This window comes from Rhododendron vialii, chromosome 5a (assembly GCF_030253575.1).
Source record: "Rhododendron vialii isolate Sample 1 chromosome 5a, ASM3025357v1".
Classification (NCBI taxonomy): Eukaryota; Viridiplantae; Streptophyta; class Magnoliopsida; order Ericales; family Ericaceae; genus Rhododendron; species Rhododendron vialii.
Genome location: NC_080561.1, coordinates 26,329,498 through 26,346,589, shown reverse-complemented (window position 1 = coordinate 26,346,589; position 17,092 = coordinate 26,329,498). Strand labels below are relative to the sequence as shown.

The window sequence follows — 17,092 nt, the reverse complement described above, 5'->3', positions numbered from 1 at the left end:
CTTACCGAAGAAATTAAAGTTTTAATTTTCTTAACCCAGGTTGTTTGTTTAATTTGGGTATTACCAGAAATTGTGGAAGATGAGTACGTCTTTTGACCTGGACCAAAAAGAAAATGCAAAACCGAGAATTGGAAAAGCTCCAATTGGGCTCATTCTTCATTTCTTCCTCTATCATGCAAATTTCAGAACTCATTTTAGGGGAATGAGTTCTGGTTGTGGCAAGCCAAACACTGAAAATGGAAAAACGAAGAATGAAAAATACAAAAAGACACCATCCAAACACCCCCTTAATGTAAAGGTATTTTTTTCTAAGTGAACCTAGTGGGTTTCAAAATAGAAATAATGGACTAGAGAGTAAATTTCCTGTTTTCACTTTTACGACTAAAGAGTAGATCAAACAGTAAGCCGCTGATCGACGTCATCTTTGAAGAGCTGGAGAAGGAATTCATGCTTGCCTTATTTGTAAACTAAAAATAGTAAATTTTTATGAAAGTATAAGAAAATAAAATATAATAAATTTTACAACAACTAGAATGTTATTCTAGTAAATCAAAGATTTAAGAAATAAAAATCTAAACTTAAGAATATAAAATTTAACTTAATACTACGGTTTTTGATTTCCAATAAAAAATTTAGTATTTTACGCATAGTACAAATTAATGCTAATGAAAGAATTAGTCGGATTACTTAATGGAGAATGAAAAAGCAAAGTATATAAAACACTTAGATTAAAATAATCCATTCGCATGATTAAAATAATTGATCAGTGATCCCCACGCCAGTATTGCACATACAGCCATGACTAGCGTACGGCTCAAACCTACTGGCGTGCGCCATTGATAGCCTTGCACGATCCTTTAAACCCTGCTAGCTTTAGGGCCAGGACTGGTATTGATTACCAGCCTTGACCCTGCCAGCCCCCTCAAGGGTCAGAACAGATTACAGAATAAAAGGTGGTATACCTTTAGATTGAGTTTGATGGAGTGTTGGAGCCTTGAACTTAAGGTATGAGGGATGGATGATGAATGTAAGGATGCTATGGTATGTGGAGAAGAGCTTCCTTGCTTACTCTTTCAAGGGATGAAGAAGAGGAAGCAAAAAACTTAGGAAAATAAGGGAGAGAAAGGCCTTAGCTCTTAATGGTGAGTAACCCCTTGCATATAAATGCAAGGGGGGTATTTATAGGCTGAGTAATGAAGGAGTGGGGGGTGGTAACTAGGCTTGTTTGGCTGGTTGGGTTAGAGAGGGAGCCTCCCCATGCATTAAATGCATGAGACTAGTTGATGGAAGGTGTAAGAGAGAGAGGTGAACGGCCCTGCACGATTGTAATCATCAGGAGACTATTCATTGTACTAGGGGTGGCTCAAAAATCTCATGCACGTGGTTGAATAGTGGTGATTTGACTAGCTTTGATCGGCGTACGCCAGACCTATACCTGTGTGCCCCAGTGGTAAATGAGTTAACGGTCGATGACTGACACTTGGTAGTTTACCAGCGCATGACAACACAGTACCAGCATATGCAAGTCGGGTTTTGCTGAGGCCATTTGGTTCTGGCTTGAAGGATTTGAAAAGCGGTTCGAAAGGGTTTGAATGAGGTTTGGAACGCTCAAAGCTCAAACACACCAATAATCTCAGGATGATCTTGACCTTAATCATCATTGGGGAATCAGAGACCGTAAGTAACTAATCTAGACAGTCTAGAATAGGGTGTCTACAGTGATCAACACTCTGTGGGAGAACTTGAAGGAACATAATGGACTTAAAATGGGTCCATTACATGTAACATGTCAACTTCTTTTTAATAATTTTTGTAATATTATTTCAAATTCATTTCCCTATTATCCGAATATAGTTAATTAAATCAATTTAATTAATTAAGATGCATTTAAATTTACTTATGTGTGTTAATAAGTCATGAAAATATATTTTTTGACCATCGAGATTACTCCTTCATAAATTGAGACCGCGGTTAGTCTTGGAATAATTTTATTACGTTATAGATAAATTCATAAATTTTTCCGAAACAGGAAATTGGACTAACGAACAATGGGAGAAACGATTTAGCGTATACAAGTACTTAACTCCTACACTTGCACCACTTGAATGCGCGCGCTCTCTCTCTCTTTCTCCAACCCGCAACCCTTTTCTCTTTTTTTCTTTTGTTTTCTCCCAAAATGCAGTTGTTTCCCAGCTGGGTACAGCTTCAACTAGCTGCCACTTGCCCATTTCTAGCCACCTCTAGTCGGTTTCCACTCCCTCCACCTCCATGCTCACCTCTAAACTCCTCTCTAAATACCACCATCCCTCACTCTCCAAAATCACAGCCAATGCACACACCTCTCACCCTGAATTAAAGCCTCAAACCTTCTATATCATCACCAACCATCCCAAAATACTCCAAACCAAAGCCCAAACAAGTCTCAAACACCCTCCATCATCATCATCTTCAACCTCGATCCATAATCGAAATTTTCTGAAAAAAATCACTCCAACTCCGAAACCAAAGGTATACCACTTTTCTCACTCCCCCTAAGTATAATAGAGTAGTTTTGACTAGTTATTAGGGCTTGAAATGAGTCCGAACAAAAAGAATAGCACACTTGCATTCTCTAGCAGAATAGCCATTCTGATATTATTTTTGAGCCCGACACTGTATTGGATATTGTTTACGAAGAAGATGTCCCTTATGATTTTTGATTTCCTATCCGTATGATATTATTATTCTGACAAAATGAGTGACGTGATATTATTTTGCTTACTATGTAATATCATTGTTAGAGAAAACTCAACAGTTATATCAGTTTGATTTTCCAGTTAAATCAAGTGAGAAAATTATGATTTTTTGTAAAAAATTTAGATTATATAAACGCACTAATAACTTGTATTACGTTCTAATTATATTTAACATATTGATGATTGAAGAATAAGAAAAAAATTCTGAGAAAAGAACTTTAAAAAAACAATTATGAAAGTAGATTTATTTGTAAACTAAAAATAGTAATTTTTATGAAATTGTAAGAAAATAAAATATAATAAATTTAACAACAACTAGAACATTATTTTAGTAAATCAAAGATTTAAGAAAAAAAATCTATTATAATTTAAGAATATAAAATTTAACTTAATACTAAGGTTGTTGATTTCCCTATAAAACATTTTGTATTTTGTGCATAGTATAAACTAATGCTAAAGAAAACATTAGTCGTATCACTTAATGGAGAATGAAAAAGCAAAGTATATAAAACACTAAGATTAAAATAATCATGTAGAATAATTAAAATAATTCATTGGCATGATTAAAATAATCAATTGGCATATTTCGTTTAGTGAATAATCAATTAAGTATGACTTATATTAAATGTTTTCAAGTACTGAAACACACACACACACACATATATATATATATATATATATATATATATATATATATATATATCATATTCATATAAAGATATTGAGTAGAAATTTCTATTTGTTTTGTATAAATGCGTGGTAACAAATTTCATTAACAATACGAACTAAAATACAATAAACTAACAATAGTTATTTTTTATAAAATTATAAGAAAATAAAATAAAATAAATTTAATAACAACCAGTATGTTATTTAAGTAAATCAAAGGTTTAAATAATAAAAATCTAAGTTTAAGAATATAAAATTTGAATTAATACTAAGATTTTTTATTTTTCAATTAAAAATTTAGTATTTTGTGCATAAATGCATATGTAGAAGAGCATGGAAATAAAGTATAAACTAATGTCAATGGGAGAATCGGTTGGATTACTGAAAGTAGAATGAAAAAAAAAAGCATCTAAAACACTTAGATTAAAATAATCCATTGGGAGCCTATTAAAAAAAATGGTATGATTAAAATAATCAATTGGCATGATTTGTTTAATTAATAAACAATAAAGAATAAATTATCCTAATAGTTTGCTAGTAGTGGATATACACACACACACATACATATATACATACCCAAACACACAAATGATCTATGAAATAAAATTTAAAAAGAAATTTATTTTAGAAACATAAATTATTTGGCAATAATTGGATTATATTTTTAAATAGTAAAATAACTAATTTATTTGTTATATCACTATTTAGGAATAAATAATTAATGGATTAAAACGAGAAGACGACTAATCGAATTAAAGCAATGGAATTGCGAATACGTATCTACTAAATCTGTTTCTCAAATTCTCAGAAAGTAATTCGGTGTGCATCAAAATGCCCACTAATAACTCTTAAAGTACTTCATACTTTTCCTGTCACGCCCTCGATTTTAAACATAATTAAATAATCTATTTCAATAAAAGATCTTTGCTTAACATAAATATTACCCAAAAGAGTTCCCAACAGTTTGACTTTACAAACGAGTTCCCAAGTTTAAGTAATTACAAATTTGGCACTACGGCCCAAATCAACTTAAATACAAGTACAAACCTGTTTAAGATATTACATACTTTATAATCAAGAGGAATTTAAGTACAATTAGTTACAACCCATCTTTGTCAAAAGAAAGCCAATAGAAGATGTTTAAGTAACTAAAACGGAATTAGCATCCAAAAGTCTTCATGCCCAAGCACACGAATGCATACAGTCTATTGTCCAGCATTTTGTCTTGAAAGAAAGATTAGGTTGAGCTACACTAGCCCAGTAGGAAAATCTTTACCAATTATATATGTAAATATAATGAAATGTGCAAGTAAGATGAAGATGAGAGGTACCGCTCAGTCGATGGATAACGGTAAATTCAAAGATATTCCAACGTTCAATATGATAATCCTAATACATGCCAATAGCACAATATACTCCAAGTACACACGATGCCAAACAACTCAAGTTACCTCGACACGACTCATTATCGCCAATTTTCCTTTCTCGGTATTTCCACCCCTTGCGTTACCGTATAACACCACGAGAATTACCGTGTTACTACCCCTTGCGTCATGGTGATCCCTAACGACTCGGGTCACCCGTATTGTCACCCCTTGGGTTACAAGACTGCCTAAGTCTTCGTATTACCACTCCTTGCGTCACGAGACTTCCTAAATCAACTTCCGACACAAACAACTATTTCCTTACTCGATATACAAGCTATGACCTTCCCGAGACCACAATCATACATGAAATATGTTATGACATGCCAACTATATCACAAATATGCCACAAACGTTCATAAATAATTAATCAATCATAAATTGCATCTTATTGACATTTTAACCAAGTAAACTATTGTTCAATCCTTACTAACGGAAGGTCAATGGGTCAAGAATAATATCCACTAATTATAGGAAGTCATAACGATAGAACGAGAGTCTTAGGAGTAGCCGACGGATGTTGGTAGACAGACACAGCCCCACTCTAACACCCATAACTTTCTGCGTACTCAGATTTTTAAAGTGTTTTTGGTGGCATTGAAAAGCTAACTTCAAGACCTTCAAATCGATATAAAGTTTGCATGAATCGGACATCAGACAAAAAAGTTATGGCCGTTTGCCAGAAGACAAGCAGAATTTTCAGAGAGGGAAGGGGTATCGATACCCCTTGTTTGGGTATCGATACCACGCAGTTCTAATCCGATTTTCTGCAGGTTTGAAAAACTTTCAAAGCACCAAAGGGGGACGATCAAAGCACGATCCATACACCAAATCAAAATATATACACATAAAATAAGTAAAGAAGTTCCTACCTCGAGCCGAAGAGCGAAACCCAAGAGATTCGAACAAGCCCTAACCCCAAGCTTCTTGAAATCAACGGAGATCTTCTCTCTAAGCTTCACCCAACACGATACGAGCCCGGGGTTGCGTACTAGATGTGAAAATGTGGATCTTTAAGGTTTTTGAGATGTTTGAGTGAGGTTTTGTGAGAGAGCAAGAGAGAGGGAGAATCCAAGAGAGAGAGAGAGAGAGAGAGAGAGAGAGAGAGAGAGAGAGAGAGAGAGAGAGAGTTATAAGGAGATAATTTAGGAGATAATTTATCTCCTACATACACACACTCACTATATATATACCCACACAAAAGTAAATAGCACATTCACTCCCTCTAATTCCTATTCCATCACTTTAAACCCCAATCCAAACAATCACCACATTACTCATATTTTTTTCCCAATTTGCCATTTATAAATCATTCTCGATAATTAGAAATATACGAGTCTCTGCATTCTATCATCCTTAAAGAAATTTCGTCCCGAAATTTGAGCAAAGCAACGAAAACGCCTGATCAAGAATCCCAATCTCAAAGGCCGCGCCTACTACACAACGCTTCGTATCCACCAACTTCCGTGTCCACAACGCTAGAAAACTTTGTAATACTGTAGTTAACTAGCAGAGCTTCTTATCGAAACAATCACCAAGTTCCAACATTAACACATATCAGACCACGAAGTCGTAGAATTCGCACGAATTGTAATCATATTATTAACCAATCTCGATCTCACAACTCGTATCCACTCATTTTACTTTCTACTGATCAATTCCAATTTCCCAGACTGTGTCCAAACACATGGTAGAATTTCATACGTTGTAACTCAACAACCTCGCCAAGTAAGACATAATCAACAAGTTCTAATGATTTTCAATACTAACTCGCGACAAGCTCCCTCGAAATGGTGAATGCTTACTCGATGTTAATGTGTTTGACATGATAAAGTCTAAACTGAACGATGATCAAAAGTTTCCAACTTACATTTTCTAAAGCACGAACGTATTGTCATAGGTCATAGGTCATTAAGTAATTTTGACGAATATCTAGCTTTGTTGAAGATTCAAGCCTAAGTAGTTTAAAAGTTCTCGTAACATTCCCATTGGTGACAAAAATTTTCAAAAAAATTGAAAGGAAAAGTTTGTTTCTTTGAAAGACATAGCAACAATCACGCAAAGTTCTTCACCTGGTTATGTCAAAACACCAACAATCTAAACAACATAGTAAAGATTAACGATGGGGCTGACTCCACTATAATGCAACTGACTCCACGGCGGTACCATTTTCAATTCCAAAAATGGACCATTTTAAGGAACCAATTTGACAAAGCATTACCCCTTTCAAAAAAATCTTGAATTTCAAACATGTACATTCGTAACAAATCTTGAAACAAAAGTTCACTATCCTACATGTTTCACCATGCTCGCTCGACACCCTAGGTAAGGATCTCAGTTCAAGTTTGACATACGCCCACAACATCCAAACTAGTCTAGCTTGTTCAATATCTTACAAATAATTTAGCTAAGTTGTCACTAGTCCCACTAAGACCATAGTTAAGAAATCGAAAGATAGACAAAGTTATCATTAAACCATAAGCTAAAATAGAACAAAAAGTTGGGATAAGAGGTTCCACTTAATACATAGCGTTACATCTGACTAAGAGGTTAGAGTCACCCACACAAACTCCTTCAAACACATGTATGCCTTCCATCCTGGCATCAAATCTATCCTCTAACCAAATTTCCCCTTTTTATCGGGTTTCCCTTATAAGTTTTATACACAAGTACCGCCATAAATTCTTCATAACACATATATCATATCACAATTTTCAAGCATGCATTCATACCAAATAAAAGTCCATACTGATATCATAACAAACAAGCCATCGTAATTGAGTAGTCTATAAGGAGACAACAAAGCTAGTATCGACATTTCAAGCGATCTTAGGTGCCAAATCCAGTTCAATGTTCACAATTTCTCATCTGAACACTTTTTTTTTCTTTTCATGAACCACAAACATTCACATTCGATGTTAATAACATGCAATCAAGGTGTAAAATAACGATCTCATTTCACAATTTGAATCAACGACACATACTCACTGACTACTACATTTCCACCCCTTGCGTTGTAGTAAATATTATCCATTAATTGGGTCTTTGCATTACCACCCCTTGCGTTGCAGAAATCCTCGCATTCCAATTCTTAACTTCAACCCCTCAAATCACACTAGTCTAGCAGCTTCACCGTTAGATATTTTCTCAAATCAATATATAACAAAGCACGCAAACAAAACTAATTCATGGAGCAAATACACATAAATAATCTCATTTTTACAACTTCAATAAGGACACAAAACTCCACATCCTTCACATAGGAAATCAACCTTTATTTCACATCTTTTTTTACCACCTAACGGATCTCCTTCGTGATGTCCCCGCGCATTAATGGTCTAACTTACAAGTACCTATAAAGTTTAACTATATAGCACCCATCAATACTTATCGACCCTAAGTTCTTGCCATGTAATTTTACAAAATTCTATTCATCATACTACATGTATCAAATAAGCGCTCTAATACTCAACGTCATGTCACGACATCAATTAACTTATACATCATGTCAGCAATTCACTTGTTGAGTTATCGTCAAAAGTATAATCCATTTAATCCTTTGTTATCCATTTTCTATTCCAATTACTTCATTAGATATCCAAATCTTCATTTCATAAAATAATCCCCATTTATGCTACACCTGACTTTTATATAATACGGTTATCCCCATTTCTAGTTTTAATCTAACCATCGACCATCTCACATTACCTATCTCCTATAACATTTTTTCAATCATAATGGTATACCACAGCCTCTCCAAGTATCAAGAATACATATACCAATTCGCGTGGGCAATAATAACTCTAACGCTTCTAAGTGTCCTCTTCTACATCTCTTACGATAATAATTCGACACATTTAGACATTCCGAAAATGACTCATATATTTTGGTTAACCCAAATCCTCCACTCTTAGTCAAGGTTACCTACTCTAATAGTCACTATAACTCAACCCCTTAGAGAACTCTATCTCCTATTACAATAGCAACCTCCTGTATACTTCAAATTGCAAACTTCCACTATAAATGATAATCCTCCACCAATTAGACCCTCTTGTATTTCCACAAAACATAAAGAAAAGCAATCTTTCATCTTTCAAACATATATTAGACAAGAGTGACATAGGACCATTTCACATTCCTTTACCTGAATCATAAATTTTCATAGTCATTACACATTGCTTTCACATAAATAAATGAGTTATCGAACACTACAACTTGACCTCACTTAGACTAATAACTTAAGGAGAAGAGATACATTTGGAGGTCTTAAGACTACACAAAGCGTTCAACCATCAACGACACTACAGCCCTAATTGCATATATATATATATATATATATATATATATAACTAACAAGTAAGACTTAAGGTGCACCTAGCCACTTGTAACAACCAGCTAGACTTAACTCCAAGTTTCCTTGCATTTCGTCTTACAAACTCTAGTACACTCATTGACCTTACAAGATTCACAACTTGGGCCCAGATCACTTGTCATATCACTATAATGACTCACCTCATGCCTAGGTCTATATTCAATAACGTGCAGCACCTAAGGGTGCCAATTCACTTCTCAAGTAAGTAAGATCATATAAACATATACTCCATATAGCAAGAAGCACGTAAGCATGTAAGGATTAGGCAAACGAGCACACAAGCACATCACTTACAAAAGACAAGTGTCAGTCAAACATTCAATAGGACATACGATAGAGACCGAGTCCTCTCCCTTCAAGGTTCAAGACTAGAGATGTTCAAGGGTTCTTCGCTATCACAAAGTAATTTACTCCACTATTTTCCCAATTTCGTGAAGATAAACAGACAAGGTGATCTTAACAGCATCTCCTGTTTTTCCATAATCTACCAATCTATCCACTAACTTCAGTTTAGATCCTAGTAAGCACTAGGCCCCTCCAACCAACACTAACTCTCCCTTCAAAATCAAACACCTACTTAAGCAAAACCTTCAGATTAATTGATCTAAAAGAAAAAAAAAAGTTGAATTCCTTTAACTCAGTGATGTAAAACTTTACAGGCTGTCATGATATTGTGTCAAACTTCAGAAAGTCACTATCAACAACTCATCTTCCCAACTTATTTGTAAACCAAACAATTTACTAAGATAGGATAACACACATCTTTAAAATATAGAGACACATTCAAAATAAGCTTATTAGACAGCACGAGGTCATTAAGCATGCATACTCGTTATTATGTTACTCTTTGTTCTTTCACAACTTGAATTTACCTATCAAAGTATTCCCATATACGAAAGCATGAAATCAATGAGCAAGTAAAAATTTTTTTTGACAACGGCATTGCATGATCTATCTGGATTCAGTTTCTATAGAAAAATATGAACCTTTCTATTGTTTATTGTGTTTAAAGAGCATCTCTTCTAGATGTTCAATCATGAAGTCACGATTGAAACGCCCCGATTTTTGGGAACGTTAATTTAAATACAGTAAAACCAAGTCTAGTATTTATTTAAATAAAATCATAATTTAGTCTTACAAAACAATAGATCTTGAATCGAATTACATTTATACTTAAAAAAAGGGAGGGGTATAATGGTAATTCTACTCTTCAGGGCATCCGTCTTCTTCTGCAACAACCTGCTCCGCATAAAATTCTCCCTGTTCGTCACCTAGGCCTGGCATAATATGTCAGGGTCACAAAAGTGACACCATGAGCTTTTAAGCTCAGTAGCTAGCTCCTACCCTTATGTCCCTTGCACTAGCAAAAATATCATATAATTTTGTAAAGTAAATTACAGAAAACAGTTCATCACATAAAATCAAATCAAAAAATGAAGTGACAGTGTCTTATCAGAGTTTATCATCATCACAGAGTATCGTAATTCGTGTCCTCATTTTTCAAGTATCGATACCACTTTCCATTCTTTCTTCTTTTCTCAAGCATTGGTTCCACTGACCATCTTTTAGGACCTACTGGGTTCCCAGGCTAAATTCATATTTTGCCACCCAAAAGCACTGATTCCGTTGACCGTCTCTTTCAGGACCTATCGGGCTCTCAATCTTTGACCATTTCACATTTCACAACGCACACACGGCACTAGTTTCGCTGACCATTCTTTCAGGACCTACCAGGCTCCTAGGCCACACATGCACACCCGAGTCATGGTTCCGCCGCCCATTATTTTAGGACCTACCGTGCTCCCATGCTCACACACGCACACCCGAGCCATGATTCCGCTGACCATCTTCAATGGACCTACCGGGTTCTCATGCTCACACAATCAACAATCCTTTTCATATTTCATTTTCTCATTTCTTTTTGTATTTCATTTCTCGTAAACATGCATCATTTTCTCACGTTCACATTATTCTTTCAAAACTTGCTACCACATGCGATAATAAGTTGATACTAATTTCCATGCTTTTCTATGTTATATCATTCGAAAGTATGACAGGATAGAAAGAAATAATAATAAATAACAATACTGACACTTCATCGATAATCATGTCTTGCTTTAATCATTTGTAACTTTCATATGCGAAATTAATTGAATTCTAATTCCAGTAGTTACATCCAAAATCATGCTTTCCCAAGTCTCAAAGAAAAACAATAGATCATCAATAACGTGGCAATAGTTCCCCCATCAATCATGATTTCATGCCCAGTTTCCAGTTAACTTCATTAACCCCTTTCTTCTTCATGCAATTAACATAAAAGCCAATTTTTAATATTTTAAGAAAATTATAAAAGTGATATATTTTAGGTAAGTAGATAGGAGGTTTCTACCTTACTTTTAGGTGGTAGGGGCTGACTCTAACGGCGTCGGGTCAGTGGTGGGCGGCAAAAACTCCAATTTGCCTGGTGCTCTCTTTTTAGAATTTTTTTTCTCCCAAATGAGAAAAGTAGAGTGTGTGTAGAAAAAATGGGGTGTGGGGTGAGTATTTATAGGCAACAATCCCCTTATCTCTCTCGGCAGTTTTCTTTCTCTCTTAATATACATGTCTTGCTCTCCACACTTCTATCCAATTGGCTAGGTTCCTAGCATGCATTAATTGCACCTGTGAAATCTTATCCTTCCTCCTCTCTCATTCTCTCGGCTAGTTCTCCTCTCTCTCTCTCTCTCTCTCTCTCTCTCTCTCTCATGCATGTATGTGTGTGCTTGGGCCCAAAGTAATGGAAACATGACACATGCTATCATAACTAATCCAAGTTCTCTTTATTTATTTTTCTTGCCCACCAAGCTACAATGGGATAAGTATGATAATAGGATAAGTATATAATAGGTGTGCAAGCAATTAATGCATATACATGTACATATATACATATCAGGTTTACACTTAGATAATATTAATTACCAAAACAATTTAATGAATCAAAACAATTTAATCAATATTTTGATAAAATATTCAATTTTATTAATAAAAAAATAGGTCGAAAATCCGGGTTGTTTCAACCTATCCCCCTTAAAAAAAATTTATCCTCGAAATGGTATATACTATGACGAAAATAGGTGAGGATAATTTTCTCACTCGTCTTCTCGTTCTCAGGTGGATTCCTTGATCCCTTGATGTCTCCATAATGTCTGTACCAACTTGATTGTTCTACCTCTGATGTTCTTTTCATTGTAATGTTGAATCTCCTCGGTTGCTCCTCGAATGTCATGTCTTCGTTCAGGGTGACGTCCTCCCAGTTGATGACGTGAGTGGGATGGGCCATGTACTTACGAAGCATGGAGACGTGAAACACGTTATGGACTCGATTTAGCTACAGCGGTAATGCTAGATGGTAAGATACTTTCTCAATCTTCTCCAAAACATCGAACGGTCCAATATATCGTGGTGACAATTTCCCTTTTTTTTTTTCAAACTGAATCACTCCTTAACGCAGTCTAATTTTTAGAAACACATGGTCTCCAACTTGAAAAGACAAGGTTCTTTTCCCAATTCCCCAAAAAGTCAGGTGCACAGGCTCTCAACATATCCTCTAATGTCTGAATCGTCCTCTTCGTCTGTCCATCTGTTTGAGGATGAAAAGCGGTGCTGAGCCGAATGTGTGTTCCTGAGGCTTTTTGCAGTCCCTTCCAAAAATTTGACACGAACGTTGAGTCTCGATTAGATACTATGGACAGGGGTACTCCCTGCAACTGGACAATCTCTTGAATGTAAAGCCAACTCAAGGTTTCCATGTTCTTCGTCATTTTTATCGGGAAAAAAAATGTGCAGACTTGGTGAGGCGATCAACTATTATCCGGATTGTTGTGTTTGACTTTGACGACCTAGGTAGACCAGTTATGAAATCCATGGAGATATACTCTCACTTCTAGGTTAGAATCGGTAAGGGTTGCAGGTCTCCTCCAGGCTTTTGGTGCTTGGCCTTAACTTGCTGACAAACCAAACAGGTTGACACGAAATTTGCCACATCTCTCTTCATTTCTTCCCACCAGTACGTCCTCCAAAGATCATGGTACATTTTAGTACCCCCAAGATGAACAACGAAGTTTGAGTGATGAAATTCCCGAAGTATGACTTCTCGGAGGGTGCCAATACTTGTTACAAAGATTGAACCTTTGAATCTGAGGCTATTGTCAATTGGTGTGAATAGTCCATCCTGTAAGTGCTTTACCAGTGGTTATCTGAGATTGTATAAACTCACAGTCTTGTTCGAAGCTTTGAGAGCCTGTAAGATTTCTCGATGTAGTGCAGGTACAGTAATGATAGCACTCGGGCGTGCTTGACTATTACTTGATGACGACTGTAGTTTGAACTTGTTAAGCGTCTTATCATCCCCCATTCTTTCATAGCTACTTTAGCTTTCTGCTCTTAATTTTTTCGACTCAAACATTAGCCACAATGTTAACTTTGCCTGGGTGATAAGACATGGTAAATTTGTAGTCCTCGAGGTACTTCATCCACCTTCTTTGTCTCATGTTTAACTCCTTCTGAATAAACAAGTACTTGAGACTCTTGTGATCGGAGAAAACCTAGAATTGCTCTCCGTATAGATAATAGCGCCAAGACTTGAGCGCGAAACCCATTACTGCTAATTCCAGATCGTGCATAGGGTAATTTCTCTCGTGCGGTCGAAGTTGGCGAGATCCATAAGAATCAACTTTTCCTCCTTGCATCAAAATGCAACCTAAGCCATCTTTAGAAACATCACAATAGACTCTGTAGTCTATATTCCACTCCGAAATGATAAGTATGGGTGCATTGGTTAGCCTTTTCTTCAACTCTTGGAACGTCTTTTCACAAGCCTCGCTCCACTCAAACTTAACTCCCTTTTGTATCAGTCTTGTCATCGGTTTGGCAAGAATCGAAAAATCTTGAATGAACCGTCGGTAGTAGCCGGCCAATCCTAGGAAGCTTCGAATTTCAAATACTATCTTAGGTTGCTTCCAATCCAGTACAGCTTCCACCTTGCTATTGTCCACAACAATTTCATCTTTAGACACCACGTGTCCTAGTAATTTGACAACTTCGAGCCAAAACTCGCACTTACTAGCCTTGGCGTAAAGTTGGTTATCTCTAAGTACTTGTAGTACAATCTTGAGATGCTCCTCATGTTCCTACTTCGACGCAGAGTATATCAAGATATTGTCAATGAATACTACCACAAATTTGTCTTGGTAGGGTTGAAAAATCTTGTTCATGAGACACATAAATACCGCTGGGGCATTAGTGAGTCCAAACTGCATTACTACAAACTCGTAGTGCCCGTATCTTGTTTTGGAAGTCTTGGAGATTTCATCGTCTCGGATCCTCAGCTGGTAGTATCCTGATCGCAGGTCAATTTTTGAGAAACAAGTCGCTCCTCTCAATTGATCGAATAGGTCATCTATTCTAGGCAGCGGGTAACGATTTTTGGATCATGACTTAGTTTAGTTGCCGATAGTCAATGCAGAAACGGTGTGTTCCTTCTTTCTTCTTCACAAACAAAGCGGGGCTCCCCAAGGTGATGTGCTTATTCGATTAAAACCCTTGTCATACAGGTCTTGCAATTAGGTCTTGAGCTCCTTCAGTTCTGCAGAAGCCATTCGGTATGGGGCTATGGAGATTGGGGCAGTTGTAGGTTGAAGTTCTATAGTAAAATCTAATTCTCGGCACAATGGTTGTCCAGGGTGTTCTTCGGGAAAAACGTTAGCGTACTCGCAGATGATGTGGGGTAGCCCTAATTCCATACAGTCGGTTTCGTCCAACTTGAGGTTAGCCAGCCATCCAAAAAGTTGGTCTTGCCATCTGGTTCATCGTGTTGTTGATGTTGAAGTCTATCTATCCCCCGTAAACTTGGAACACATCCCATTCAAAGTATATATAATCCGTCATCTCCTTCCAATATCAATCACGGTCCATGTAGCGGATGGGCAGTTGGTTACTAAAATGGTATCAAGGCCTATGACTCAAAAGTAACTAGCTAACCAATGTCAAGAACTAAGTAAAAGAGAATAGGTTTTTTTTTGTTTTTTTATTAAATATTTTGCAAACGTGTTATTCAACTTATAGTACAAGTAATCAATTACCTAGGATCCTACAAATATTTAATTATACAAGTAATACCACATAAGCAGATAACGTGCTACATACAAATCAAACATGTAAGACATATGTTTTCTCACCGTACATTTTCGAAGCATGGGTTGGATGACGACTAAATAATACTTTAGGAAATTTTTTTTTTTTAGGGTAACATAAGTAATAATTATAATAATTCAGGTTTACACTCTCGAAAAGTGATCTACCCCATCTACCCAAGGCCGAGGTTTTGAACCTAAAGCTCTGATACCAAGTTGTAATTCCCTAATTTTTGGGAATGTTAATTTAAATACAGTAAAACCAAGTCCAGTATTTATTTAAATAAAATCATAATTTAGTCTTACAAAACAATCGATCTTGAATCGAATTACATTTATACTAAAAAAAAAAAGGGGAGGGGTACTATGGTAATTCTACTCTTCAGGGCATCCATCTTCTTCTGCAACAACCTGCTCCGCATAAAATTCTCCTTGTTCGTCACCTAGGCCTAGCATAATATGCCAGGGTCACAAAAGTAACACCGTGAGCTTTTAAGCTCAGTAGCTAACTCCTACCCCATGTCCCTTGCACTAGCAAAAATATCATATAATTTTGTAAAGTAAATTGCAGAAAACAGCTCATCACATAAAATCAAATCATTAAATGAAGTGTCATTGTTTTATCAGAGTTTATCATCATCGCAGCGTATCTAATTCGTGTCCTCATTTTTCAAGTATCGATTCCACTTTCCATTCTTTTTTTTTCTTGAGCACTGGTTCCGCTGACCATCTTTCAGGACCTACCGAGCTCCCAGGCTAAATTCAGATTTTTCCACCCAAAAGCACTGATTCCGCTGACCGTCTCTTTCAGGACCTACTGGGCTCTCAGTCTTTGATCATTTCAAAACGCACACACGGCACTGGATCCACTGACTATTCTTTCAGGACCTACCGGGCTCCTAAGCCACACACGCACACCCGAGTCATGGTTCCGTCGTCCATTATTTCAGGACCTACCGGGCTCCCATGCTCACACACGCACACCCGAGCCATGATTCCGCTGACCATCTTCAATGGACCTACCGGGTTCTCATGCTCACACAATCATCAATCCTTTTCATATTTCATTTTCTCATTTCTTTTCATATTTCATTTCTTGTTTCTTGTGTCTCGTAAACATGCATCATTTTCTCATGTTCACGTTATTCTTTCAAAACTTGCTACCACATGCGATAATAAGTTGATACTAATTTCCATGCTTTTCTATGTTATATCATTCGAAAGTATGAAAGAATATAAGGGAATAATAATAAATAACAATATTGACACTTCATCGATAATCATGTTTTGCTTTAATCATTTGTAACTTTCATATGCGAAATTAATTGAATTCTAATTCCAGTAGTTACATCCAAAATCATGCTTTCCCAAGTCTCAAAGAAAAACAACAGATGATCAATAACGTGGCAATAGTTCCCCCATCAATCATGATTGCATGCCCAGTTTCCAGTTAACTTCATTAACCCCTTTCTTCTACATGCAATTAACGTAAAAGCCAATTTTTAATATTTTAAGAAAATTATAAAAGTGATATATTTAGGTAAGTAGATAGGAGGTTTCTACCTAACTTTTAGGTGGTAGGGGCTGATTCTAACGGTGTCGGGTTAGCGGCAAAAACTCCAATTGGCCTGGTGCTCTCTTTCTAGAATTTTTTTTCCCCAAATGAGAAAAGAAGAGTGTGTGTGTAGAAAAAATGGGGTGTGGGGTGAGTATTTATAGGCA

The 17,092-nt window shown here is 36.3% G+C and overlaps 1 protein-coding gene across 1 annotated transcript; it reads right to left on the bottom strand.

The window, feature by feature from the left end:
* Positions 1–13,783: 13,783 nt before the first annotated feature.
* Positions 13,784–14,497, bottom strand: LOC131327747 (uncharacterized mitochondrial protein AtMg00860-like). The gene is made up of 2 exons (XM_058360882.1): positions 14,468–14,497; positions 13,784–14,368 (listed from the first exon to the last, which is right to left on the bottom strand). The coding sequence occupies exons 1-2, from the start codon at positions 14,495–14,497 to the stop codon at positions 13,784–13,786; spliced, it is 615 nt and encodes a 204-aa protein (XP_058216865.1).
* Between the last annotated feature and the right edge of the window lie 2,595 nt (positions 14,498–17,092).

Bases quoted from the DNA above. Each gene is read 5' to 3' on its own strand.
- LOC131327747 (XM_058360882.1), bottom strand. From the start codon at position 14,497: ATGCAGTTTGGACTCACTAATGCCCCAGCG. The intron at 14,369-14,467 runs GTATTTATGTGT...GCGTCGAAGTAG, and splicing joins GACTCACTAATGCCCCAGCG to GAACATGAGGAGCATCTCAA.